The 25,780-nt window shown below is 43.8% G+C and overlaps 2 protein-coding genes across 2 annotated transcripts in view; both read right to left on the reverse strand.

The window, feature by feature from the left end:
* Nucleotides 1–234: 234 nt before the first annotated feature.
* vps4a (vacuolar protein sorting 4 homolog A) lies at nt 235–9,001 on the reverse strand. Its single transcript, XM_088938947.1, has 11 exons — nt 8,774–9,001; nt 7,293–7,404; nt 7,060–7,207; nt 6,732–6,793; nt 6,493–6,612; nt 5,827–5,983; nt 5,438–5,586; nt 4,621–4,702; nt 3,712–3,931; nt 2,648–2,788; nt 235–2,480 (listed from the first exon to the last, which is right to left on the reverse strand). Exons 1-11 carry the CDS (start codon nt 8,792–8,794, stop codon nt 2,379–2,381), a joined length of 1,314 nt encoding a protein of 437 aa, XP_088795073.1. The 5' UTR covers nt 8,795–9,001; the 3' UTR covers nt 235–2,378.
* Nucleotides 9,002–9,823: 822 nt separating this feature from the next.
* sntb2 (syntrophin, beta 2) overlaps nt 9,824–25,780 on the reverse strand; it is a 52,015-nt gene continuing 36,058 nt past the window's right edge. Inside the window, exons 5-7 of the mRNA XM_088938949.1 lie at nt 24,767–24,963; nt 18,723–18,913; nt 9,824–18,448 (exon numbers count right to left, since the gene is read on the reverse strand). Of these exons, the coding sequence (XP_088795075.1) occupies nt 18,356–18,448; nt 18,723–18,913; nt 24,767–24,963 (481 nt within the window). The 3' untranslated portion in view covers nt 9,824–18,355. The remainder of the gene's footprint in view (nt 18,449–18,722; nt 18,914–24,766; nt 24,964–25,780) is intronic.

The raw sequence follows: 25,780 nt of genomic DNA on the forward strand, positions 1-25,780 counted from the left end.
ATGCATTTAACTATTTTATCTTTAAATATGAAAGGTACAAACATAATTCATGGGCTCAAAAAACTTAATCTTGACTTCTACAACATCTATCTTTCTATATTATGTGAAAATATTTTCTCCATAATACAGTTTAGCAATTAGCTATAAACTACATAACAGAACAGAAGGCAATACCAATGTTGCATATTAAAAAAAATATTTGCTTTGTAATTAGATTTATTACAGGCAAACAAATTTATCTTAGTCTTTAATATTTTTACCTGTCTAATGTTTGTCAATGCAATACAGAACAGACCAAAAGAAACAGCAGGTGTTAGTTGACTTGTACAGTTATATTTGGAGTACAGAGATGTGAACATGAGATTTACCTCCCAAATTCAATTTCACCAGTTCACCCCTCAATAACATCAACTACTAAGACAGAAATTGTTTTCATACAGCTTATTTCCTGTTCAGTCAGTTCATTCTAATATTTCGTTTGAACGCTGTTGAACCTGATTCTATCAAGCTAAAATTCAGGAGTTGGTCAGGTACACACTGTGCACTGACAGAAAAAAAACAGTGAGCATTTTTAAATTATACAATTGACATGTTAAGTGCCTTTTAAATACTTCAGTAAACCATTCCATCAGGAACTGGATGGTTCTAGTCTTTGCCTAGATTTTCCTGGCTTCTATAAAAGTGCATGTCACTCTTTTACTTGAATTGCTATTAAGGGCTTTCATTTAGTTCAGAAAAAATAATTACTGAGCTTCATGAATGAACTTGATGTGATTAGCAGCTGGGATTTTGTGATTGTACTATGGATAATTTGTATTTATTCAGTTATTTAATGCTATACCACATACTTGCTGGCTTCCACTCATGAAACTGGTTTTGCGTGTTTTAGATGTAATGCTGAACAAGTACACAGAATCATGCTGCTTTTCAGTGAAGGGGGGGATATATGCAAATCATTGCAGTGCCATTTTCTACACCTAAACCACTTCTGGCTTTTGTCAAATTCAACATTGATGCTTTTTGTTTTCTTCACAGATACAAAAAATATTCCTTCTCAGCCTTGGCAACTCTGTGATACTTTGCAATGAACCCTGGATAATATGTTTTCACACTTTTCCAATGCACAGAATTAATATGTATATTACTACTAACTACAACTACAGGTCAGGTTGCAACAGGTCATTTGAGATTTGAGTGTGGCAAGTAGCTATCGCACTGCAGGTAAGTGTATACAGTACCACATATACTGTACACTGTGAGTGCAACACAGACAACATATACATTCAAACTTCTAATAATCCAATGTCACAACAGCTGCCAAACACGACTGATGAAGGCATTGCCATATTTCTTAACAAGGTATAACTGTAAAATGTAAAACTAAAATCAGTTTGACATGTCTTTAAATGGTAGTCACGTTGTCTTCACTAGATCCCCAATTTAGTAAAACGTATCCAATGTCCTCTGAGATTAGAGCAATAGTGAGTCACTACAATGACTTTAAACATTGTACATCACATGCACCTTCATTCTGGTGAAAAATAAATATTTGTCTATGTCTCATTTGAATTTGGGTGAAAATAAACCCTCAGCCACAGCAAATCCAGTTTATGCCACTCCAGGGAAATTTCCAGACTGATATGCAAGTTAAATTGGTGCTGGTATTAGTGATCAATGTCACCTGTAAACTGCGTGAGGAAGTGATGAGCCTGAGACAACACTCAGCACGTGATTTTAAGTGAAAAAGGAACTTGAGCCTTGTCTGTAATTAGCAGTTTTAGTGTTTTTAACTGGCATAGAGATTGGTTTAAAGAGTATGTTTAAAGAGATGTCATGAATAAAAATAAAAATGTATACAATAATCAAGACAAGGATGATACTGCACAGAACAGGGAAACTGAAATTAACTTTCTTTGTAAAAGCATCTCTAACTTAAACCTTATACCTGGCTGGAATATCTGCATTCTGAAGAACCTCAAAAAGTCACTTAGTTCTGCAAAAACGATGATTTAAACACATGCACGTGAAAACAGAGGCCAGCTAAGACTTCTCCATCATCTAACTCACCAGAGCTCTATGATGAGAGCACAGCTACTCGAAACAGTCTGAAACTGATGGGTTTTTAGGGGTCAATATGAACACGTTTATTATAAATTGCCCCACCTTTCCCCTCCAGAAATGCTGGATGGCAAAACAGTCTTTATAACTCGAACACTGTTAAATCAAAATAAATAATTCCTTCTTCATACCAACCGGAGTTAGTGAAGTCAGCCAATCGGCTTAGTAGTTAAAGCAGTAGGATTATGCGTAGTGGCGATGGTGACAGCTGTGGGCAGGTCATTTGTCTTTTGAAACCACGCTGTGAACCCCCTGTCCGCTCAGCCCTCCTGGCCGAAGTCCTCAGTGAACTTCTTGACTTTCAGAAGGTCTTCGGTGTTTACAGTAGGCCGGGTGGTGGCGAGGGAACGCAGCATGTCCGACTGAAAAACAAAACAAAACCGTCACAAATTGTGCCACCTGTATCAACACAAGCTCGGGGGCGGTTCACCACATTTGTCAGTGTCATGGGTGCTTAAAGTGGGTGACACTCTCCCCACAGCTAGAAACTGGCTGTGATCGGTGCTAATAATGGTATCTAAGGTCATACCATGCAGACAACAGGTTCCAGCAGTTTATCGCTGGGAACATCCATCCAGGTCATTTCGATGGCGTCGGGGTCACCAGGAGAGCAGGGGGTCAGCAGGTCATCCACTATCACATTAGCATTTGTTCGGGAAGGACCTCGGACCTGATGCCACACAGGAAGAGGAAAAGCTACTGAACTCAAATACAAATGTTACAGCTCACCGTTGATTTGATGATGGAGTGCCTTCATTAATCCTGGGCCTCTACAGTGATCACACATCAAACAAACTGAAATACTGCTTGACAACGCTCATCAAGGGATGGGTCTCTTCACTGGCATGGACATATACTTTTCGTTTTTGACTTGTTTAGTTTTTGGCTCCATTACAAAATTAATACTGTTTATTCCTGCTCAATAATCACTTTGATACCTGCTGGATGATGCTGTCTTTCTGCTCATTGCAGTCAAACAGCTCCTTAATATATAATGACTGTCCCTCATTTTAAAGCTGTCAAAAGCATAAGCATTGATTGACAACAGTGGAGCACCTATGAATCTAGGACAGTTCCTGTTCCTGGGGAACGCCCTATCCAGCACGTTTTACAGATAACTACTACATGATCAATTTCCAAGAATTTGGAAAAATTCTACCATGACTGAGAAGTTTTAAAAAAATGAACTGTTAAAATAATGCAGAGATCATGTGAGATCACCAACTCAGCCTGTTTCAGTCTCCACAGATCAGATCAGGTCTCCGGGACCAGGGCTGGAGACCCCTGATTTAGGGCGACCTATAAGACTAACTGGACTGGGCCTCTCAAGAGACCAGGGCTGGAGACCCCTGATCTAGGGTGACCTATAAGACTAACTGGACTGGGCCTCTCAAGAGACCAGGGCTGGAGACCCCTGATCTAGGGTGACCGATAAGACTAACAGGACTGGGGCTCTCAAGAGACCAGGGCTGGAGACCCCTGATCTAGGATGACCTATAAGACTAATAGGACTGGGGCTCTCAAGAGACCAGGCGTTTACGGTGTGGAACCTGTGCGAAATGGAACCTCAGGAAGAATTGGCGGCCCTCCCACCTTCTTGAAGTGCGTGGCTGACTGGACTTTGCGCACGGGCTGCATGAGCGCGTCCCGTACGATGATGCTGATGTCCGCGCCAGAGTACCCATCTGTCTTCCTGGCCAGCTCGCGCACGTCTGCCTCCGACAGGCTGTGCGGCGTGTTGCCCAGGTGCAGCCGGAACATCTGGGCCCGGGCGGGCTCCTCCGGCAGGGGGATGTAGATCCGCTTCTCAAACCTGCAGGCCAGCGCAACAGCGCCACCATCAGTTGTCAAACAGATTCTGCCACAGCACTTTTAACTCTGGAATCAATAATTCTGTGAGCGCCACGGAGTGTGCAGTTCACTCCTTTGCTCTGCAGTTGATGGCAGCGACCTCGTGAACCGGCACCTCTCAATGACTTCCGCTGGGTGCCTCTCTGTTATCAGGCAATGTGTGCTTTCCAAAATGTCAAGATGTGCCAAGAATTCTAGGTTAATTTCAATGGGGATCTGAGTTCATTAAACTACAGAGCACGGTACAATCAAGACAGACAGGACCGTCTGCTCTCATCTGTAACTTTATGCTCTTTTATCCTGTAATATTAGCTGCTTAGCAATCTTTGAGAACTGGCACTGTGCACCAACACCACTCTATGGCAACACATGGCAGCATCCCCACTTTGCTATGGAGGCATCTTGCTCAGCTCACTCCCTTGCACAGGCCCTTCAGGAAGAGTGAGAACTGGTGAAGGCACCGATTGACTCTTCACAGACTTGAAATGCTTGATTTATATAAATTGGACAACACTCAAATTTGCATTTACATACAGTATGTCTTAGTCCATAACGTTTGGCACATACACTGGCTTTGGGAGTCTTCTTGAGGACATGTGGGTCACTCTTTTATCAACGCAGCTCGGGGTAAGAAAGCCTCAGCGCTCTCACCTCCTCCTAATGGCAGCATCCAGCACCCAGGGGATGTTTGTCGCACCAAGAACTAGGACCCCATCATTATTGTTCCCCACACCTGAGAAACAGAAAGGAACCTTCACTGATGCTGTTACAGGAAGGAAGGCACATGCGCAGCCCCAGTAGAGCACATGTGCAGATCCCAGGTGTATTTATAGGAGTATCAGATTTGTCATGCTGGTCAATATGTAGTCAGGTAAAACTGCTGTTCACATTGAGTAATTTGCAAACAATCATCCGAGTCAGACTGTGTAATTTTATACGGTTTGGATTATTTGTGTATAAGGTCTTATGTCCTTAATCTTCAATGAAGGCAGTTTTCTGGTTAGGACTTCCTCCAGCTGAAACTTTTCTTTACCCACTGAGGCTAAAGGGCATGTAGATATTTTTCTTTTTTGTGCCTTTTTTAATATACATATATTATTGTCACTTTTTTTCCAATTGGTGACATACCCATCCAATTTGAAATCTACAGTCGGGCTTTTTCAAGTCTCGATTCACTGGTATGAACTGCACACAGGGAGAATCGTAGAGATGGTGTTGCCGGGAGCTGTGAGATCCCTTGCTGACTAATCCTAATCCCTACACTAGTACTTTGTGTGCCACCACATGGTGAACCCACAAGAATCCTGGGATTCTTTGTCCCAGTCGGCTAATGACATGACTCCGGCTCAGACCAGCATCACTAGGATCATAGAACCTAATTTGCAAAGTAACCTTTATCGACCGAGCTACTCTGAAGCCCCAAAGATCAGCCAGATCCTACTTATAAAGAGTAAAACTGATCTCCTACCTTGCATTTGAACCAGAAACTCTGTCTTAATCCTTCTAGCAGCTTCACTTTCATTCTCATTCCTAGAGCCACACAACGAGTCCACTTCATCAATGAAAATAATGGAGGGTTTATGCTGTCTAGCCAAGTCAAAGAGGTTCTTTACAAGTCTGGGGGAGACAGAAGAAGTTGGTTCAATATAGGAAAACATTCAGAATAATCGATCAAACACAACATCCAATACTAACTCAAACTACACCACACACGGTTTCATCTGAGGTGCTTTCTACTACACCAAGACAGCACTAGAAATTTTAGCACAGAGTTTACTTATCAAAAGACCAAGTGAGCAAGGCTATAAACCCACCCAGGGTGGCACAAGCAGAGTCCTCAGAGCAGACGCTACTCACTTCTCACTCTCTCCCAGCCACTTGGACATGAGATCGGAGGAGGACACGGAGAAGAAGGTGGAGTTGTTGGCTTCTGTGGCCACCGCTTTGGCCAGGTAGGACTTGCCTGTCCCCGGAGGGCCGAACAACAGGATCCCACGCCAGGGAGTGCGCTTGCCTGCGAACAACAGGACGGCCAATTGTGACAAAGGAAAGGGCGGAAAGCAGTAATGAGGAGGTATCAGGGTGAATATTTCACCATCACATCCCTCACAGTTAATCATCTTTCCATAACTGAATGCTTTTACAGTGCATTCTTAAAGCATGATTATTTGAATTTGAATTAACCTTTATTGTCCTTAAGGGAACTGTTCTTGCATTAAGAACTCTTATAAAAAAGGTCAACACTGTGCTTTCTACATTAAAAATAATAAAAAATAGGTAAATAAAAAGTTCCGTTTTTCATTTTTGTACAATCATATGCTCTTGCTCTCTGCCGAGCACATCAGCCCTTCTGTACTTCATTAAGAATCAGAGGCAGGACCAGCCTCACACCAGCAGGGGGCTGAAGTGGGCTCGACAATCTGCACAGCGACTGCTGCGGGACACAGGAAGGGGGCCGGAGTGCGCGCTCATGCTCGTTCCAGGACACCGGCGACTGCCTGCGTGACAGGGAAGGTGGGTCACCTGTAAATAGGTGCGGAAATTTGATGGGCAGAATGACTGCTTCTTTCAGAGCCTCCTTCGCTCCTTCCAGCCCAGCCACGTCGTTCCACCGGACGTTGGGCTTCTCCATGATGATGGCGCCTGGAAGGAAACGAGACCGCCTAGTCTTAAATGCGACCGGAGCCCCGACCCGCCTTGCAGCAGGGCGAACGAACGGCACGGCACCGTGCACCACACGCTCACACAGCAGCGGGACCCACCCATCAGCTGCTCCTGGAGCTTCTTCGTCTCCGGGTTCTCGCCCTCGCTGTCGGAGTCGCTCCTGAAACACACAGACAGCCCCGCAAGTTCAAGAGCGCCGAGCCCGGCCTGAGCCTAATGGCTGCTGCGTGAAGGGACACAGGCAGGGCCGGTCAGCGGCACTCACGTTTGTCACAAGACTTAGCAAACACATTAGGAGGCCAAATCTCCAGCTACAGGCCTGGGTTTGGTTTTGTCATTTTGTTTGGTACACAAAGGCTGCTTACTCTCAGCCTAGCAGAAACACACCTCCAACAGGTCTGTCTGTGAGGTGAGGTTTGGCTTTACCCTTTGTCATTGGGCTGGGACTCCTTGACAGGCTTCTTGCCCTGCTTGTGTTTGTTCTTGAGATAGTCCTTGAGCTTCTCAGCCCGGTCTAGGTACTGAACACACTTCCCTCGGATGCTCTCCTTTGCCTTGTCGCTGTGCGCCTCATCTGGAACGCACAAGAGCAGTGAAATAATAAGACTGCACTGTGTGTGCCACGGCCCACGAGCAGTCTGAGCCCTTCGCTCACTTACATTTAATTGCATGTAAGAAGTACTCCACCGCATGCTGGTACAGTCTCAGAGCCTCTTCGTAGTTTTTGGCCTTGTCTTCTTCTGTGGCTTTCGTTACCAGGTCAATTGCTTTCTAGGACACAGAGACGACACAGAAGAGCACAATCACACCTAAATCTAGACAGAAATGCTGGTGTCTAAGTCCCAGATACAGTAGTACACAGATGTAGCCCAATCTTCTTTCCGTCCACACTAAGAGCAAATGTGAATTAGGAATTAGATATTAGTAAATCAGAAAAGGAACATAGTGACTTAATAATATTGAGTTTTTAATAATAGCCCTGGTGACTCCTGGAACAGCTGTTCATATTCTTCACCGCATTTGGGTCCACACAAGTGAAACTGAAAACTGTTCAATGGATTTAAGACTTTTCGTCAGTGGGGAGACCGACAGATCATTTAACCCTCCTAAGTGTGAGGTAGACACACCTGTTCACGGCCATTTCAACGCAACCTCCAGGTCCCATCACAATGAAAACACTATTCAAACAGTATTTGCAAATGCATATGAACCCAGGTCAGGCCATCCGATACAGTGGCAGAAAAAGAGGCTGATTTGTTCACAGCTTGCAACAGTTTTGACTGTAAACATTGTGACGTACGGAGCATGGCTCCAGATAACGAGGAGTCTGGTCCGCTGGCAGGCTGGGGTTCGGGGGGAAACAGTTAAGCTGAGCTCAGTGACTTCAACAGAGAACTGGCCGGCTGCAAAGCAAACCTGAATTAATAATTAAATTATTGACAGCAGGTCCATAAAGCTGTTTTTGTCAGTTACACTTCTTTGTATATTTTTTGAACACCTATTCATCCCTCCAGGTGACAGTAAGTGAACTGCATATACCACACACAGCCCCAGTATCAACAGTACTCTCCAGTCGCCATCTCATCTCTGTGGTTTCACAGACCGCAACTAGCACTAATAGAATATCACGTTAAATTATGTCAGCACGTCTCGTAAGGGAAAACTAACTTTGTTTTCTGTTTTCTGGATTTTTACTTGATTCTTCACAGGTTACGCAGAGACGTACCTGGAAGTCTCCAGACGTCAGTGACGAGAACAGCGCATCTTTAATTTGCGGTTCACTATATACCGCACTAGCAGACAGAATGGGAGCCTGGACACCTCCTTGCGTCTCGCAAATCAAATGGATTTCGGATTTCTAGCACACAGCTTTCGTTAAAAACATTTTACCTTCGTTAAATTTAAACAGCTATTGTGATTATTAGCCAGTATGCACTGTTTATCAGCTCTGCATGAAAGCTACATAAACCATAACTTTCCCGCGGGGAAACTTAGAAGTAAGATGTTGTAAAGCCATAATATCACTCAGAGACCCGAAAGAACACAAACCCTTTTAGTCCTGTGAAACGTCATAGTATTATTAGTCCTTAATAACATCCTTTAGGATCTGTTGTTGTTATTGTTATTTTGTTTACGATACCTGAAGTGTTGACGTTGTCATTTCATCTCACACCTCAACAGGGATTCATCCACTCTGCAAAAAGGGAAACCCAGACTCTGGAGTCGAAACGGATTTCTGTTTTTTGCACCTGTTCTGGTTAAATCCTTCGGGTATTTCTTTTGCGATTGTCATAAACAACAAGAGACTGAACAGGACCCCTGAAAATGACGGAAACGGAAACGACCATAGACATTCAAATACGCCCAGAGCGACCCACAACAACGGTTGCAGCGAACCGGCGAAGGAAAAGAAAATTCTGCCCCTAGCGGGTAAGAACAAAATAAGCACATCGTTTGCTTATCGGGAAATTGCGACATCTCCCAAAATTCAAAGACTAAATGAAATGCTGTATCTTTGAAAATTAATTTAACATCTCTTTAAACGTCAAAGTAGTTAAGAAACATCTCGTGCACGACAAGAATAAAAGCGCTCCCACATTTATTTCATACTGTACTTACAAATATTCAAATATGCTGCCATGTTATTTTTAGTTCTGACAGTGTATCCTTCCGTTACAGAATATACACTCATGGGTGTGTTTGAGCCATTCCCTTTTGTTTTGATGTAAAGGGTTACGAGGGGCCGTGTCATGCCAGTGTGTATTATGATGAGTTCCAAGCCTTATCGCCACACTAAAGCAGTTTCACAAGGAAAATTGCTCCAGTTTGATGTCAGCGCTCAAAGATCTGCGTCTGCTCAGCTGCTGGGCAATGGGATATAGATGTGCTTCTCACTGGTCCCGGTGGCTTGTTTCCTGTCGCTCAGTCTTCTGAGGTGGCAGAGTCTTGTTGACAGGGATGTGGGATTCAAGCCCAACAACTTCCCAAGCAGGGAAAGATGGACCTCTTTCCAATACCTTCCTCGTTTTTCCATGCAAGAGTACTTTGGCACACCAGCTCATCTCGGTCACTCCAAACTGTAGCTCCTCTAAAGGTCTCTCAGGTTGACCAGATTTTCAGTTTGCAGCTGGTGCTCAAGACCAGTTGTAGAGGACTGGACAACAGGAGTAGGAACTCAATGACCAAATTAAACAAGTAAAAGTATATGGTTTTATTTATATAAGGTATTTACAATTTTAGAATATTACATATATATATTTAGGGTTGAGGCATTGTAGTCATATACACCATCCTATTAAATGGATACACAATTCTCTTTAGTTTCTCATACTTGCTGTGCAAGTGATTGGTAAGAATGGAAGCTGTCATGCATATCAAACTTTGGTACATAAAGCCTTTAAAAAACACTATTCTCTAACAAAAGGAAACTGCAAATATATAAGAAAGAAGAAATATAAAAATAGAGGTCAGGACAAATATGTTGTTTAATCTATACACAATTTGCGATGAGACTGATCAGATGTGACTTTGAATACATTCACAAGAACCACGCTCAGCTTACAAGTGGAGGAGCCAAGGCTGTTTGTAAAACAGCACTCGAGTCGGATAAAAACAACCACATAAACTTGAGATCTCTTGCTTTATGAGAGGCAACGATGGCGATAGTCTCTTGTATATAGGCCAGGGTGATGCACAACACAGAAATGTAATGAAAGGAGCTTATAATGTATCCTGGGCAAAGGAGAACAATATTCCAGTGCTGCCTACTGATACAGACAATGGAATGCTTTTCTGGAATTAAAACACCTTAAAAGAAGAATAATGGTTATAAAAGAGACATTGAAATTATTTAAGCAAATGTTTTAAATACGTCAGCATTAAGCCATATACTTCTTTTACCTCTTATTATGTGTACGAGCTGCAGGTTATGTAATATCATTCCGCATTACTCTAGTCAGTGTCACATTTGTACAGTACATGGTAAGAAATACTGAATTCTCATATTCAAGACACAGTCACAGGAACATGGCCCAAAAGCAATTTCTGACATACTAAGATTATTAACCGTACTAGGAGCCAAAAAAGTCTGGCTTAACGGTGAACTTTGGCCACCGTTTCACAACCGGCAGTTCCTTTCCTTTTGTAAAAGAAGGCTTGAACTCCATTAGCTCTGTGTGAACTCGTGCAACCAGCAAGACTGATCATTTTACAATCTCACATGATTTGGAAGCTTAAATGCTTAGGGATTACTGTGAACGTCCTGTAGGACCTCTACACGGATTGCACAGTGAAGATCCTCCGGGAAGAAAGGTTTAGTGAAAGAGCTGTGCGCAGTGCATACTGGAATCCTGGAATGATCTTTTTTGGAAGAATCATCTAGGGGTTTTTGTGGAGACTGATAAAGCTATGGAGCATGCAACTACAACATATGCATTCTTTTTTCAAAAAAGCAGCCACATTTTGACAAATGTATCAAGCATTCAAGTTAAAACATGGATTATGTCGTTTACATTTATCTTAACTCCTTGTGTCTGTCACGCTGCTCTGTGGCTTCTTTCCTTTGAACTACATAAACTGAAATGAAAACCTTCAGTCTTTTTCCTACATACATCTTGAATGAAATCATTTAATGTAATGCAATTAGAAAACTATGCTTTAAGCAGAATATAAAACCCGATTCTGTTACGTAGCACCTTCGAAATGGTATTTTCCACAGCTTCATATAAAAATGTTCAAATCTCTTTGATATTGCTACTAACAAAACAGCCTATTAAACTGTCTTGCTAATGTTTGTCCTGGAAAGCATTTTGGGTCAATTTTTGAAGAGCTGTACCTTCCAAACCCCATGGCTTTGCAAGACAACCACGGTATCTGAACAGTTGTGAAGAGATGAATGGCTCTTCTTTCACATTCATACCAACTGCACTGAAACCGGCACCATGTGGACCCATGACCCAACACAGCCACTCCTGAACATAGCTACTTTCAAACACATTTTGCAAGGATATTTCATTCTTCCTTTATCTAGTCAACTATGTTTCCTTTAGATGAAAATAGGCGTCTGAGGAGGGGAGAAGGGAGTGCATTTCTCTTTTTCCCTCTTGTGGTGAATTCAGTTTCCAGAAAGTGAGCTGAATGGTCACCCTACTTACATCCCAAGTGCATGAGAATATTCAAATGTGCAGAAACTCCTGAATCAGAGCAAGACAGAGTTTCAAACACTTTTGCTTCACCCCATCTGTCCTTACATTGCAGGACAATGTAATAAAATAATCTCATGAGGCCCAAGAGCACAAGACAGGATGCCAACACGAGGTGACAGTTTAACAGGCCACATGTCTGCAGCCTTATTCAAACTTTGTTCTGATTTTAATATCAGCGAGCATCTCTCAAATGCACAGCACTGCTGAATCAGGAGTAACATGGCTCTCTGCTACTCCTTCACTCTCAAGTTATACAACTTTCTAGTTCATGTTCTACACGCATTGTGCAGTTTACTGTAGATAAGGCTGTCTCTCATTTGACAATTGGTTTACAGTTCTAGTGCACACTGAAAAGAGCTTCAGCACCTCAAGGACAAATCTGCAGCGCCTTGTAATCTTATCAGTGTGCTGTAGCTGTGACTTGCTGGATTCCTGCAACTTATGTTTGAAAACTGCTGGCATTTCCTTGGAAAATCATTTCTCCTCCTCTTATGGATGTTTTCCAAAAGAACAAGTTTTGTAATTCACCGTTTTGGTGCTAAATGAAAAAGTAATTTCAGCCATCAGCTATAAAAAAATAACAGAAGCTTTAATTCACTGTAACACTGCAAAATGGACACTTTCATTTAAGCAATCTGAACAAAAAGCCATAAATATGAGGTGGTCAGGATGTACTGACCAGTGAAATGGGCTTATATATGGACTCCTTGTAGGGTTACAGTGACTTTAAGAGCAAGCAGAACTTAATATGTTACTTTTCCTATCATCTCTTTGTACGAGAGATACACAATCAGTGAACACACACAGCATTCACGAGTCACAAGACTGCATTGTCCATTATTATGTGCTTTGAGCTTGGTCCTTTTTCCATTCCATTCCTCCCACCAGCACCAAAGACTGTTTGCTCGCCGGCGCCACCGTACCCGGCCTGCAGTCCGCATGTTTACCTGAAGTGGCACAAAAGCAGTGCCAGGTGGCAGCACAGGAAAAACAGGCCCCTTCTCACCCCTCTGTGCAGGAGAGAGAGAGGAGAGAGGTGCATACTGGGCAGGGGTCCTGGAGCTAGGACCACATGGGTGGGTTGAAGAAGAAGAGGTAATCGTCTCTTAAGCAATATGAAAAGAAAGTATCACTTTCCCCCAGTTAGTTATTGCCCATAATGCAGTAAAGGATAACAGGATGCAGAGAAAGCCGATACAGTGTGCGATCTTTAATAGCTAAGTGGGTTTTATCCTCTGCACTGCTCTGTCTGGATTGCACCAAGGGGTGAAAGGGATCGGAGTGGGGGAGGGTGTTTGAACATGACTTGGCTCTGTTCTCAAGGTTGGCAGTTCTGTACAGGACAAGCTTTTACAGTCTGTTGTAATATCATAGTCCCAAGTCTATTTGCCACTAGACTGCTCTAGCTACAGTACTTTGACCGACATTGCAGCAAGGTTTTACTAAACAGCTTGTGACTAGCTGAACAATGAGAGAATATGTACCCACCATCCATCCATTCTCAATGTGTTGGGGCTGGTGGGGGGTCATGAGCAGTAAAGCAGCAGAACTGTGTATATTCCAATGAGATGATTATTAAAACTGACAACAGGAAGCCGATGAACGCAACACCATGCTTAGAAAAAGCTGAGCAAGCCTTACGGTGCATTTAAGAAGAATCCTAAGAATTACTGCTAGAAGAAAACTGTCCCAACAGTGACAGAGCATGCAAAGATGGCTTGCAATGCTACAGAACAAGGTGGATGCTGCCAATATCCAGCATGTGCATATCGCTACCACATTGTTCCTAATTTCCATCTGGGATGGAAAGGCTCAAAGCCACACAATGATCTGCAGAGCTGCGTCTCTTCCCCACTAGAGATAACTCTGATCACGGGTTCGAGCCGGGATCACGTCATCAGCTGTGACCAGGATTCTCCAAACAGCAGCACCCAATTGACTAAGTGTTGCCGTAGGATTAGATCAGGGCTGGATTAGTTGGCCTGGTCTGTCTTGGTTCTCGGTTTGCAGTGGTGTCAGTGAAAGACACGGCTCTCCTCCAATTAGGGCTGTGTTAACTGTGATGTTTTAAAAGCTGAGTGGCTGTAAAGGGGGTGGGGTCAAGGGGTATGCCAACACTTCCTCATCCTCCCACTTGGAGGGTCAAAGGAATCAGAACAGCCAGCAGAGATGCGATAAAACATAATAACAGACAATCGACTATTCCAAATCCTGTAGGTATAACAAAGGTAAGATTCTAACTTTTAAAAAATCCTTCATGAGACCAGAATAAAAAACAGCCTTGACACGGTTATACTTCAGAGGTGGCTGGTTGGGTCTTCCTGTAAATGATAATGCCAGGGGTTTGTAAAAGCACTGAAATGGTATTTAGACTAGACAATTGAACAGGATGACTACCACAGTTTCTTGCTTTTAGTGCAAATAAAAATCCAGCTAACTTTAAACAAAAAGCCATTGCTTAAAATTTTGTCCATATCTTTGTCAAAGATTTGCATCTTTGACAAAAATGGATGAAATCAGTAAAACGGGCAGTAAATGTTCATCCGGGGGAGAAAAGCTTTATAATTCACCTGTACATGACAAACAAGGCTTAGCTTTTCAGTTCTAGACTGAGTGGGCTATCCAGAAGTCTGCAGCTATACGATACACAGTAAACTTCCAAAGTGTTCATGAAACAATGCTACCAGCTTCAGTAAAGCTACTGAGGACACAAAACAAATGTTTCAGGTCAACCTATAATACTCCACTGCAGTCGTCATTATAGTTTACACTTCTGTAAAGCCCACTTGGGAATCAATGCTCAGGGCTGACTGCTGGAATCGCATTTTTATCCACTGAATTTCCAAATTTGAGTGAACAGTGGTACGTGATCATTTTAAATCAATCAAAACAATAACAGCAAAGGAGACTGTGATTATTCAAAGGTGATGGCCACTTGTTAAAATCGGACAAATTTCACCAGCATTTCCTTTAACAAGAAATAAAGGCACGTTTGGCAGTACTAATCATATCTGTTTAAAAAGAGTCAAAACAGAAGAGTTTGCGAGTATCATGTGTCTTCTGCACGTTTGGTTCCTTCCTGGTGCAGCAGCTGTTTCTTTCTAGAGCTCTTCAAAATGTGCTGAGTTGGCCTGAATGCAGAGCCTTGACCTTCTGCCCTCCAGCCTCCACAGTCAAACAACGGCCTCCTTCTGCAAACACACCCCACTGCCCAGTGGGAATATCTCTGTTGTGCTGAAGTACTAATATTTCCGTGACAGTGTGCTCCAGTAGGACAGGTCCCCCGGTTATAAAAGGCAGGGGCCATGCCAGCCGTCATCTGCACTGATCTTCCCTTTTCTCTCCTCGTCCTAAAATGAAAACAGCTGGATGATTTTTTAAAATACTCGATAGCAGGTTTCTCCTCATTTCCATGGGACTGCCTGTCCAAGATTGGAGAACGTGCACAACAAGGAGCTGACTGAAGTGGGAGAAGCTTTTAGAATTCCCCTGGTGGTTTGATCTGTGTCGAAATGATTCCTTTTTTGTTAGGGCTGTCTGGGTGCTATCGCTGACTCAGTATCCAGTCTTCAGGATTGCTGTCTTCTGGATTCAGATAAAGGGAGAAAAACATTCTGCAGTTTTGGCCCCAAAAAGGCCAAATAGCTCTGCTAACAGCTCTGTTTATGTTGAATCCATCTCCAAAAAATTGATTTACTGAGGCTTTTAAGCATGAAACAGCCTCTAAATCTGGATATTCCTGCAGTGTAGGTAAATCTTCAAAGCTAAAATGTTCCAATTAAGGTACATAAAAAGGGCGACATGACAGAACAATTTCAAAAGGCTGCAGCTCTTCGTTAGCACACACAGTACTGACCTAAAAATGACTGCTTTTCAAAAACTGCGTGCTTCCATTTTTAAATTAAAGCTGAATGCCTTACACTTTGGACTCCCAGGATACTAAACTATTCTGCACAAACTGGAGGCCCTCAAGAGGATTTCCAAGCACAGCTGCTTCAGCCGAATCTGAAACTTTGTTGACAAATTAAACACAGGATAAATGCTCACTATTTCACCAAAGAGGCTTGGAAAACAAGCAGCAAACTAACCATTGTTTTACAAAATTTCATTGCATCTATAAATGTATTTTTAAATGCATGTTTAAAATATATAATTTAATATAAGGGTTAACAACTCTCGTCATGCCTTGGGATCTTTAATGGCCTTATTTCATCATACACACGGAAGAAGGGATTGTTATTTCTTTTTTAAACCTCTTGGTTAACACAAAAAAGAATGTCCGCTAGCTGTGATGCTCTGAATGACGGCCTAAATGCGCGTATTGTATCCGAGGGACAGGATAGGTATTCCTTCTGATAAAAGTAAGCTGTGTTGGAGTGTGATACTTAGTAAAGCATCAGTTTAGTTACAGGAATGAAAGCCATACAATCTAAATCAAACCATATTTTCGGTGGGGAAAACCATTTTTTAAAAGAAAAACACTCTGATAAAATAAAAATATGCAAGCCAAGAAAGTTCTGTTCCGAGATATTTATGTGCCTCTATATTTGGTATAAAATAATTATCCTATATCACTATGAAGGCTATAATCCTGTAAGTATGAATTCAATAATTAATAAATGCACACTCTACAATTACTGTTAAATGTGTTGAAATGCAAGGGTGTCTAGACCTGTTCTGCCTCTATTGATACTGCTTTCTTCAGACTTGAGCGTATGATTGAGGAGCTACTCTCGGGGGATTTTCACAGACTCTCGTCAGCCTTTATCAGAAGGCTACTTCTACTGGGCAGGAGGAGTCAAGGTAGCGAGAAGCCCATCCTGGAGCCTAGGGCACATGACTGCTCATCCTCTTGAGCAGAAAAGCAATCCATCGCAGGGCCACTTGGATTGGCCAGTCAAAGCAAGCAGGCATGTCTTTGCATAGTGGGAGATAACTGGTGTCAAACAAAACCATTTCATAATAATTATATGCCTTCAAATTAAAGGTAGGGAGAGTACATTGGTCCCCATATCCCATGATGCTCTGAGAGAAGCCAAAGTGTCACTTGAGCCCTCTGGTTTAGCCACAGTGTTGCAGCTTTAATGCTACTTGCAGACCAAATGAAGAGACCATTATATCAACAGTAAATGGCCAAAAACTCCTGTCGCAGTTTAAGGTCCCACCGGTCCTTCTCAAGGGTAATTAAGTGGTTGTCATATGTGGCAGAAGCGTCACATGGTTAAGCTCAGGTACTAGGGGTTCCCAGGTGTGGAAACTGCTGGTAAACTGCAGGGACATGCTCATACAGTGCAGGCAATTTTTTTAACGTTTCTGCCAGCCACACAGAATAGTTATTGCTGCAGCCACAACTTCAAGCTCTGCTATGCAGCGGCAGGAGCAGAAACTAGCAGCTGCGTGTGAGGCCTCTCCTTGATTGCTGTGCATGTGCCACCACTATGGCAATCCTTTTCACAAGACAAGCCTCAAAATCACAGCTCAACACAAGAAGCTTGACAAAAGATCTGGCAGAAGTGAGAAGTGTTTTTTAGACACGCAGAACACTTGAGAGCCTTTTCTTATCCTCTCTAAAGCACTCCTGTGTGCACCTCTGTGTGTACGCCCTGTGATGCACAGGCTCCAAGTTGTCATGACGCTTACTAGCAATACAGCTTTCCTGTAACAGACGGATAAATATTTGCCGTAATGCCATGCTATGAATAGCACGTATTGCTCACTTTAGTGAAGGTGCAGCACATGTGGACTTCTTCCTGTCTCAGGGTAACTCAACTTGTGTTGGGGATTTGGGGTGCCTTATGGCCCCCTTTACGAAAGTGGATACTGTTGTTCCTACAGTAAATGGAGATAAGCACACAAAGAGGAATGTACATGGGTGGTGTGGTGGCTCTGTGACTCAGGATCTGCGCCTGTGGCTGGAAGGTTGCCAGTTCAAATCCCGTGGTCAGCAGAGGAATCCTACTGGGTTGGGCCCCATGAGCAAGACCCTTCACCCCAACTGCTCCAGGGGCGCTGTATAAATGGCTGACCCTGCGCTCTGACCCCAAGCTTCTCTCCCTGTCTGTGTGTTTCATGGAGAGCAAGCTGGGGTCTGCGAAAAGACAAATTCCTCATACAAGAAATTGTATATGGCCAATAAATTGATCTTATCTCTTATCTTAAAAACTAGGCAGAAATAACTCTGTGGAGCATCCAGGCTCGGCTGGAATGAAGACCAGCGGGCGGCGTGGCCTGGAGCCCCCTCTGGCCGGGTCACGGCGGGCGTGTTTGTTTTGGCGGGGTGCCGCGGTGAGCCAGTGGGACTGTGGGACAGCAGTGGGCGAGAAGAAGGAGCTGCCATTGGCACGGTGTCTCGTTGAAGGCGGGGCTCCCCCGTGCTCTCCAGCCCCCGGGAATCGCCTCTCTCTCTGCGGACACAGCTGCCGAGGCGCGGCGCTGCGCGTTGTCAGAGAGCAGGAACGGAGAGGGCAAAAACAGAATCCTGCCGCCTTCTCCCTTCCAGGTGGCGCCGCTACCCCAGCTCATGCCAGCAGTCCCATGCGCGTCACTTTGGCCGACAGGAAAGAATGCAGAACGAAGACAACTGGTTTGGGGCCAGAATGAAGATCCAGCACCTGGAAGGAGGACAGAAATAATCAGATTTTTTTTAAAGAACGGACAGGCATTAATCTTTACAGGCCTGAAAAAGAGATGCAGGTGCTGCTGGGTTCTGGGCTAGATTCTGACCTTGAATGCCTGTGTGAGTGGAGTCTGCATGTTCTCCAAGGAGTGACTTAGTGTGAACATCCTTTGTTACCCTAATGCTAGCAAACAAGGACAGAGATGAGGAAGGACGAATGTTGGTTGCTATTGCTCAGGCTCAGATTGGCAGAAGAAGGCGAGACCCACCATCTCTCCTTCTGGTCCTCCAAAGTCCAGGAAGAGGCTCCTGATCCCATCATCCCCGGACATCTTGAGCTTTTCGAAGGGATAGCGGTACAGGACAGTGGTGCTCCCCGGACCGGCCCCTTCCCTGGTGATGGTGAATCCATTCTCGTAATGAATCGAGAGCCGGACATCTTGTCCGTTCAGCGTGCAAGCTGTGAACAAACAGAGTTTTCTCTCAGGAACAACTGAAATACTGTTCCTTCTGAAAACAGCTGCAATACAGCAACAACTACATAAAAGACTGTACATTAGCAAAGTAATGTCTCCTGACGACACCAAAATAACATGCTGGGGCTAAACGATGGGCCTCCTGTTTGCTTGACCCTGTCATGTTGCCCGAGTTGTCCCACAAGGTCACTGGGGAGGGTGAGGTGGGAAAAGAACTGCTGAATCTTTAGTAGGTTAAGGCATAAAACAAAGTGCCAATTATAGGCAAAATAAGAGTGCAATAGACTTTATATGGGTCACTTAATTAGTCCGTTCTGAAGCTAAGGCAAGACATCTGCAATAAAATATGAATGAGTTCCAGTCCTAAAATGGCTCGGCTGTTAATGCTTTGAAATATTTATTGTGTTTTTACAAATGCTGCCCTGGGGTGGGGGAGCGGTTTCTGCAACACTCAAAAGAAGCAAGCATGACTGAAACACCGCAGTACGCCGTTCCTGAGGTTAGGAAAGGCACGTCGTGGGCAGTGGCAGGTCACTTTGTTCCCTCTTTGAATAATGCTGGCAGGAAAAGAATACTAATTTAAGGGTAACAATAAAACCATTGAAATAAGCTTCCTATGTATGTTTTTGTCTCAAGAGTGAAACATTAAGAATTTAATGTGAAAAGCCACAGGCAAACACACTGTGTCCTGAGTTTGGAAATGGGCAGGGGAGTCAGAACAACAGCACCACAAGCACAACAAAGCTCAAAACTTGTTTTTTCTGAGGCAAGAACAGTTTCAACAATTCAAATGAAAGATACGCGTCTTTATGTTTTGTCTGTACTGTCCATTGGTTGAGCCAGAATAGAGGTTGTTGTTCAAAGCCACATTCTGCCCCGCTCAAAACAGTTTAGAAATCCTGAAAAAAAAAAATCACACTCTGACCACAAAGGAGCATTTTTGGAAAAGCACCAAGTGTGGCCTGCGTTATGCTTTGTTGCAAAAGTCAGAGTGTGTTGGAAGTCAGAAATGATGAACAAATTATTAACAAAATGATTGTCTATATAACTGTATAGAATAATATACAATTAACTGTCTCATTACTGGAGAAGAAAGTAAGTGAGAAAGGCACTAAAGCTCTTAAGCAGTGAGTGGATTACCACCTGAGTAAGCAGGAAAGTGACAGCTGACAAATGACAGTAAAAATCACTTGTGTGATCTCTAAGCCTCAGGACAGCAAATAGAAAAGCTCTAATCTAGTCTGCCTTACTTAGGGATTTCCAAGCTGCTTGGAAGAGATGCAGTGGTTTTGCAGAGTAATTATTACTCACAACCGAACCCTTCCTTAGGGTCAAACTGAGAGGACCAGCTGGAGTTTCTGCACATTCACTCACTGTCCATTGGAGGAGAGGTCTCTCTCTCACGGACAGCACCACATGGCTGCAAGACCCCAGGAGGCCACAGGGGGGCGCTGTGTCGCCGAGAGCCCACAGAGACCTGACTAATCCTACCCTGACCTCGCTGGTGCCCAGCTAAGGGTGCGGCAATCACAGCCAGATAGTGACGTGACCCACAATCGGACCCAGGATCACAGCTCCAGCTGTGCTCAAGCAAGCGTCTGCAGCCAGCGGTTTTACCTGAATTGTGCTGTAATTTTATGGCACAGAATAAGACTTGTGCTAAGAACGTCCTCACATTCACAACAAGCCACAGCTGTGAATGTGTCCTGAGATTTAGAAAGACCCTCCCCCACACTTCTGCAAACTAGGCTGTATTGATCCTTGTGAGGATGAGAGCTAATCTGCTGCCCCTGTAGATTTGCTTCCGATCAGCCCAGGGAAGTTTTTTTCTCGGAATCAATCCATGAACAAAGCCCACTGATCAATCCTTACTCTTTCCAACGCAACCTTTTGCGACACACAGACGGCCTCAAATCATTTTAGGAAAAATTAAATGTAAAAGACATAAAACAAAAAAGGTTGTGTCTTGGAAATGGAAAAAACCAAATGTACCAAGATTTATATATAAACACTACTATTTGTACAATGGTTTTAATTAACTATAAAACAATTCTTAGACTAAATGCAGGAAGTCATAAAGTGTTTGTTAAGCCTAGCTTAAAACTATCCACAGGAGGTTTTCATACACAATCCCGGGGCTTTAACATTCGCCAGTGGAAGCTTTTTGTTTCTGAATGTTGATTCATTTTGCAATCGTACTGTAGATGCACCCAGATGGAGATCCCCCAGCTTGGAACCTTACACTCGGTTGAGCAAAAGTGATATCTACCTTATACAGGACTGCCAACACGCGTCATCACTCAGAACGCCCCCAAAGACCGAGCCTCAAGGCATAGCTGCATTTGTGTCAGCTCAATTGTGCGGGTGGCATGGTGCTGCTACATGGACGTGCATTTTAACTGGGAATACGAGGCACATCTTTGCCCAGAGGGTGATGGGAGTGTGGAACAAGCTGGCCAGGAGTCATGGTGTAGCTGATACAACAGCTTCTTTCAAGAAACAGCTGAATAAGATTCTCTGATCATGACAGGAGGCACTACTTTACACAAAGAGTGGTGGGGGTCTGGAAGTGGCTAGATGAGATCTTCATATAAATTACCTACTATCTACCAAATTATCTAGATGAGATGACTGGCCTCTCTGTTTTCATGTTTCTTAGTCACACAGGAGTGTGTCAGGCTTCCAGATTTAAACTGGTGGGGCTCTGCAGGATTACCTTTTCAGACCAAAATAGTTGATGTTTTATTCTTTGAGTAGCACTTCCTGAATTAGATCACCTATTCTGCACACACTCAAAATGGAACTTAAAACTTAGATAAAAGGAGCTCCAGAACACTCACTATTGACTTGGGTGGTCTGTCTGGAAAAACACAGTAAAACACAGGCTGTAAAAAAATTAAAAATCTGGGAGTTATGCTACTCACACGGCGACCGGAATTTATTTTGGTGAGTCAAGCAATTTCTGTGGTAGCAGCCAAGTTAAACATCCAGTAAAATGGAGCAGGTGGTTCTGTGAACAGGAAATGAGGAGATGACTGTGTTTTTTACGCACTCTATGAGCTTCAACGTTTTTCTGAGTTTTCAGCATATAAGAAGGACGATGCTAAAAATAATTCCCCATTAGATATGACTGGCTAACAAGAAAGAGGGGAAAAAAAGTCTTCCACTTCCCTCGCATATTCTTGAACCTATTTCTAATGGCACGACAAAATCTCTTTTTCAAGACTGTGCTGAACACACTATTTCTCCCAGCAGTACTCAGACTGCCTCGCGCTCATAGGAGACTGGCAGAAGGCACGGTTTTCTTTCGCGGTGGCAGTAGAGTTAAAAAAAACTGCAGGGTGTGTTACACTCTGAAATCCTTCAGGTAACTGGCCGTCATCTCATTACGCAGAAGCCTTGACTCTGGACTGCTCATCCGAATACAGTGAGCCATTGATCTTGAATGGTGCTGGATAATCAACTACCTGCAGTTACCCCAAGCCCTGATTTCAGTCCTCCAATGTACAGGCTAGCAGGGGAAGTCAGAAAGGTTTTTTAATCCTGCTTAGGATCCAATCAAATGATGCACAGTAACACGTGGCATGTTCATACAGTGCATTCCAGATTGCTGGAAAAAAAAGTGACACACTTTCTTGTAGCGAACAAACTTCACCGCAGGGCACACGATGGGTCCACCTCTTTCCAAACTCCCTCAGTGGAGTGGCAGCAGTGTTCGTAGGCCGCAAGCTGAGAGAGTGCTATTCTGCCATGACTACACTCTTGTTGGGATCCGAATCGTTCTGTTGTCCACACGGTTTTCTGACGGGTTTCCTGTGGGCTGGTAGGATTATGGGAAAAGAAACGTGTAGCTGGCATAAATGGAACACTTGTTGCAAAATAAATCAACATGAGACGATGAGAGAGCCAGGATCTCCATGGCTGCTTCCATTTAATTTGCTTGCCCTGCAGGAAGCTCGGTCCCTAGCCTGCCTTCCGGCACCTCCTCCTTCCTTGACTCTTGACTCAGTTTCTCTGGCGATGGTGCCCTTTGACCTCTCCTTCCAGGGGGACTGTGGGTTCTGACCCAGACCTTGACATTCAAACGGCAGCCCCCCCCCCTGGCGTCCGGAGTTTAATTACAGTGCCAGTGTTTTAAAAATATAAGGTGAAATCCGTCTCTAGTGCACAGCACAGCTGAAATAAAACTTTCATAACGCAGTTAACCGACTCACTCATTTCACCGATCTTCATAACGCAAACAACATACGTTTATTCCACTGCTAAACTGTGCACTTTATTCTTAAAATTTTGCGGTGTTATTTATTTAACCTTTTTGCAGACGGCTGGTTTATTAGATCAGGTTATGTAAATAAAGGCCAAGGATTTCTTTTACAGGGACTTCCACTTGCTGCATTTATCTTCTGCAACGCAAGACCACAAGAAAGTTGGCAAATGAGAGGAGCCCACTGAGCCCGTCTAGCCCATCGGGTTTTAGTACTTTGTCATGTTCTGGACAAGACCACAGGCCACCTTCATGGCTCTGTCAAGTTGCCTTGTGTTGTTGCATTGGGCTGGGAAAGCTCATCCTCAGCTGAAACTAGGAAAGGACTTCAAGCCCACTGTGGGATCTTGTTACTAAGGACTGTGTTTGAAAGACACTACACTCTTCTGCACTACATTCACAGCCAACAACCCAATTACATGTCTGTTTGGCCTCCTGCTTCTGTGTCTAAACAGAATTTCCTTACTCCGCATTAATGGTCAGATTGTACTACATATATTGTTTCATTTCTGCATTACTGGACAAATTGTGCAGCCTTCTTTATTTTATTTTTTTTTTATGTGTGACCAAAAGGTCGCGTTTCATCAGAGCAGAGGAGTAAGGGCCTGCTTTCTTTCTAAAAATCCTTGAGGGATTTGGGTTTGAATATAAGCCATTCAACCGAGAAGAAAAAAATATCTAGAAGGAGATCTGGCGGTTTGGCAAGCTGTGGCTTTGAGCGCTGAGTTTACACAAGTCTCTTCCAGAGAGCAGACTGGGGTTTCTCTGCAGGCAGGACGTCTACCTAGAATCTGCTTTGACAGCTTCTGCATATTGTATTTATACCATAAAAACCACATTGCAATTTCAAGTACATTTACTGGATGGGAGCAAAGTTCCAATTACTGTGCTTTTCCACATAAACCTTAACACATTAACACCTGAATTGCTGCAGCTTGGCATAATTCAACACAATGTCGTTCTACAGTCTTTTCACTCCAACGTTACTTCTGACTTGATCCATCTGAGGTGCTGCAGATTTCATTTTGCAGACAAATACGCCTCCATGCATCAGTTCTCCCTTCAGCCTTGAACCACCCGACCAAACTGTACCAAAACTCTTTCCTGCGTCACAAAGTCCTGTAGAAATGACTTCTCATCCCACCACAGATTGAACAGGCTCTGTGGCTGCTGCAGCCACCAGGACACTACTGACAAACATCCGTCTAACCCCTTTCATTATAACCACTGTCACACAATGGTTTGAGTAATCCTCTACATTTATACACGCTCTGCAGTAACAATGGCATTCACAGGCCCTGAGCCACACTTACGTATGGGATTTTGTACTGAAATGCACTCTGGCATGTCGTATCTATGAAGGGTTACAACCACGAGGAGGACATTTGGCCCCATTTAGTACTTAATATCTAACAATACAAGGATTTCATCCAGGCTATCGGCTTCAGCGACATGCTGCTGGTCAGTTTGTTCCACACTCCCACAACTCTTTGCGCACAGAAGCGCCGCTGCTTTCAAACGCACGGCCACGCGTGTTCCTTGTCCGACAGCAGGCCCGTGAACGCGCGCTCACCTATGGAGACCTCCTTGATCAGCTCGGCAGCGCTGTGACAGCCTTGCACCAGCATCCGGGTCCAGGAGGACAGGTCCCAGTGCGTCTCCACCCGGAAGAGGTGCGCCTCGATGCCCTGCCGGGTGCCCGTCCGCGTGGCGAACACCAGCTCCGAGCCCAGGGCGGGTGAGCTCCTGGCGCTGCCCGAGTGGACCAGCCTGCAGAGAGATGCACACCAGGGCAGCCGTGAGGATTCGGACAGCTCTACGGCGGAAACACGGCTGTGGGCACACTGGCGACACCAGCTCCAGAAACGTCCTGGATTCTTCTACTCGGGACACAGAACTGGCCCGCTTGGGCACCTTCAACGCAAACTACTTAAAATCTTAGAATGTAGTGGCGCATTTGAAGATAACAAATGAAATCACTTTAGAATTTTCTATGTCTTTTTTTAACCAAATTGTCTTCAAAGTTGTCATAACCACACAAGGGCCTTACTCTTCGGCACATTTCTTACACAGTTCTGGATGACCACAAAACAGAGAAGTTTTTAAATCGGCCGAGGACAGAGGCTTCAGATGTTCAGATCCTCGCAAGTCTGAAATGAACACTACATGTTCAAGACGCCCCTTGAGCAACTGGAGACAGCTCTCCCATAATTTGCTGTTAATTCTGTTTAGTGCTCTGAAATTGCAAGACATGAAAAATATGAAAAATACTGTATTTAATGAATGTTTTAGCCTATGACTTGAAATTTAGAATTAATGCTTAGTTCACTTTCTAGCTTCGTAATTTGGAACTGAGTTGCTGCTCAGCTCTGCTCGTTTCTAGAGCCTTTGCACCCTGATATTTGGTAACCATGCACATTCACACCTGCCTGGCTATTTCCATCTCACAGGGACATCAGTCCTGCCTGGATAGCTGATGAATCTCTAGGGGACATCGCTGCAAAAATTCACATATGTCTAGAACCTCTCTTGGGTAGAAAAATGTTTTCAAACAAGTGACCTAACAAACTACTATATAATAAAACAG

This window comes from Atractosteus spatula, chromosome 21 (assembly GCF_055471065.1).
Source record: "Atractosteus spatula isolate fAtrSpa1 chromosome 21, fAtrSpa1.hap1, whole genome shotgun sequence".
Classification (NCBI taxonomy): Eukaryota; Metazoa; Chordata; class Actinopteri; order Semionotiformes; family Lepisosteidae; genus Atractosteus; species Atractosteus spatula.